Source organism: Bos javanicus, chromosome 10 (assembly GCF_032452875.1).
Source record: "Bos javanicus breed banteng chromosome 10, ARS-OSU_banteng_1.0, whole genome shotgun sequence".
Lineage (NCBI taxonomy): Eukaryota > Metazoa > Chordata > Mammalia > Artiodactyla > Bovidae > Bos > Bos javanicus.
In genome coordinates this window covers 23,750,092-23,752,024 of record NC_083877.1, presented here as the reverse complement: position 1 = coordinate 23,752,024, position 1,933 = coordinate 23,750,092, and the positions used below count along the sequence as shown (strand labels likewise).

The window sequence follows — 1,933 nt, the reverse complement described above, 5'->3', positions numbered from 1 at the left end:
TGACCACCAGGTGGCAGTGATTCCATTCTTTTCATTTTTCTAGTGCCTTAAAAGTCAAAAGCATGACAGCTACTAGAGGATTTGCTCGTGACTGGCTGAGCCCGGAACAGCAAGGCTCTCCTGTGCATTAGAGAAGAACTAAGACACAGGAGCAGCTCTTCAGGGGAGAAGACTTGGAATCATTAAGGTTTCATCAAGAGTGAGATGGCAGGATGGAGCACATGCTGGAATGTGCATTCGTAGTCTTGTGGCTTCAGCTTGGATGTAAGTTGCAGGTTAAGAGATGAGGCCCTATGGGCACATTTTCCCAAAGATGGGGAGGAGAGAGAGAGGAGTTTAGACACTGCTTATCCCAAGCTTTGTGTTGGAATTTTTAAGTACTGCTGAACTGAAAGCTTTGTATTGTTTCTGATTTTGTTTTCCTGAACAGGGTTGAGTGGTGAAGACCAAGTGGAGCAGAGTCCTCAGACCCTGAGAATCCAGGAGGGGGACAGTCTCAGTCTCAACTGCAGCTACAGCAGTTTTAGAGGGCTACAGTGGTACAGACAAGATCCCGGGAAGGGCCCTGAACTCCTCTTCCTTCTTTACTCAGTTGGGGATGAAAAGCAGAAAGAAAGACTGAGAGCCACCTTGTTAAAGAAAGGAAGTTCTCTGCACATCGAAGCCCCAAAACCTGAAGACTCAGCCACTTACCTCTGCGCTGTGCAGACACAATGCTCCCCAGGCACCTGCAGACTGTACCCAAACCCTGAAGCTGGGGCTCTAGAATAAGGGCGTCTTTGCTGTTTTCCTTCCTCCTGAGCACCCAGAGCCTCTTCCCAAGTGGTCCTATGGAGAACGAACTCTTGTGATGCAGCCAGACAGCAGAGATTACTGGGCATTCTGTCCAGGATCCTAGACAGTCCCCCCTGTGTGTCCATGGATCAGTCTGCTCTTTTAAACAGCCCAGAGCTTCCCTCGTATAGAGTCAAAAGGGATAGTGGTTGTATGGAGTCTTGGTTTCCAGTCTTGGGCCCCTTGAAAAGACGCCACAGGAATGTACCTTCTTCCCTGAAATAATTTTGTTTGCATTCTCTTATGATAATCTGGCCACATGTGTGTAAGAGAATCTTTCCCATTTTAATACATTCTCGAAGGTCATATCTCCACCAGCCCTATTACTACATTTCTCTTCTCCTTAATAATCAAATTAGTTGACTGTATAGACTTACTGTCTCCATTTCTTCAAGTCCAGTCCTCCCCTCCCTGAACCTGACTTCTGTGAGCATTACTCTGAGAGATGCTGTCACTTAAACCAGTGGCTTTGGTGGTGATAAAGCCAATGATTATTTTTCAACCTTGTCTCATCTGAGATTCTCACTTTCTCATCCTTTTTAAAAATAAAATTTCTTTTTGTTTAATCAAAATAATACTCTCATTTATTTACAAAATCAAATAGCGCTCTCTTTTTCTTCCCACTGTTCTACATAGTTTATTTTTGCCTCCCCAGAGGAACCACTTTTTATTCTCAGGTGATGACACTGACATTTATCTCAACATTCAAAATGATTCTTGGCTTTCTCTTCTCTCTCTCTCTGTAACTGAAGTTCAGTTCAGTCACTCAGTTTTGTCCAACTCTTTGCAACCCTGTGAATCACAGCACACCAGGCCTCCCTGTCCATCACCAACTCCTGGAGTTCACTCAAACTCATGTCTATCGAGCTGGTGATGCCATCAGGCCATCTCATCCTCTGTCGTCCCCTTCTCCTCCTGCCCACACTCCCTCCCAGCATCAGAGTCTTTTCCAATGAGTCAACTCTTCGCATGGGGTGACCAAACTACTGGAGTTTCAGCTTTAGCATCATTCCTTCCAAAGAACACCCAGGGCTGATCTCCTTTAGAATGGACTGGTTGGACGTCCTTGCAGTCCAAGGGACTCTCAAGAGTCTTCTCC

General features: G+C 45.6%; 1 gene segment (V, D, J or C); it reads left to right on the top strand.

Annotated features, from left to right (window-relative positions):
• The first annotated feature begins 212 nt into the window (after positions 1 to 212).
• On the top strand, positions 213 to 771 carry LOC133255145 (T cell receptor alpha variable 20-like). The segment is given in 2 exon segments: positions 213 to 264; positions 431 to 771. Coding segments are annotated over 2 exon segments (393 nt in total).
• The last annotated feature ends 1,162 nt before the right edge of the window (positions 772 to 1,933 follow it).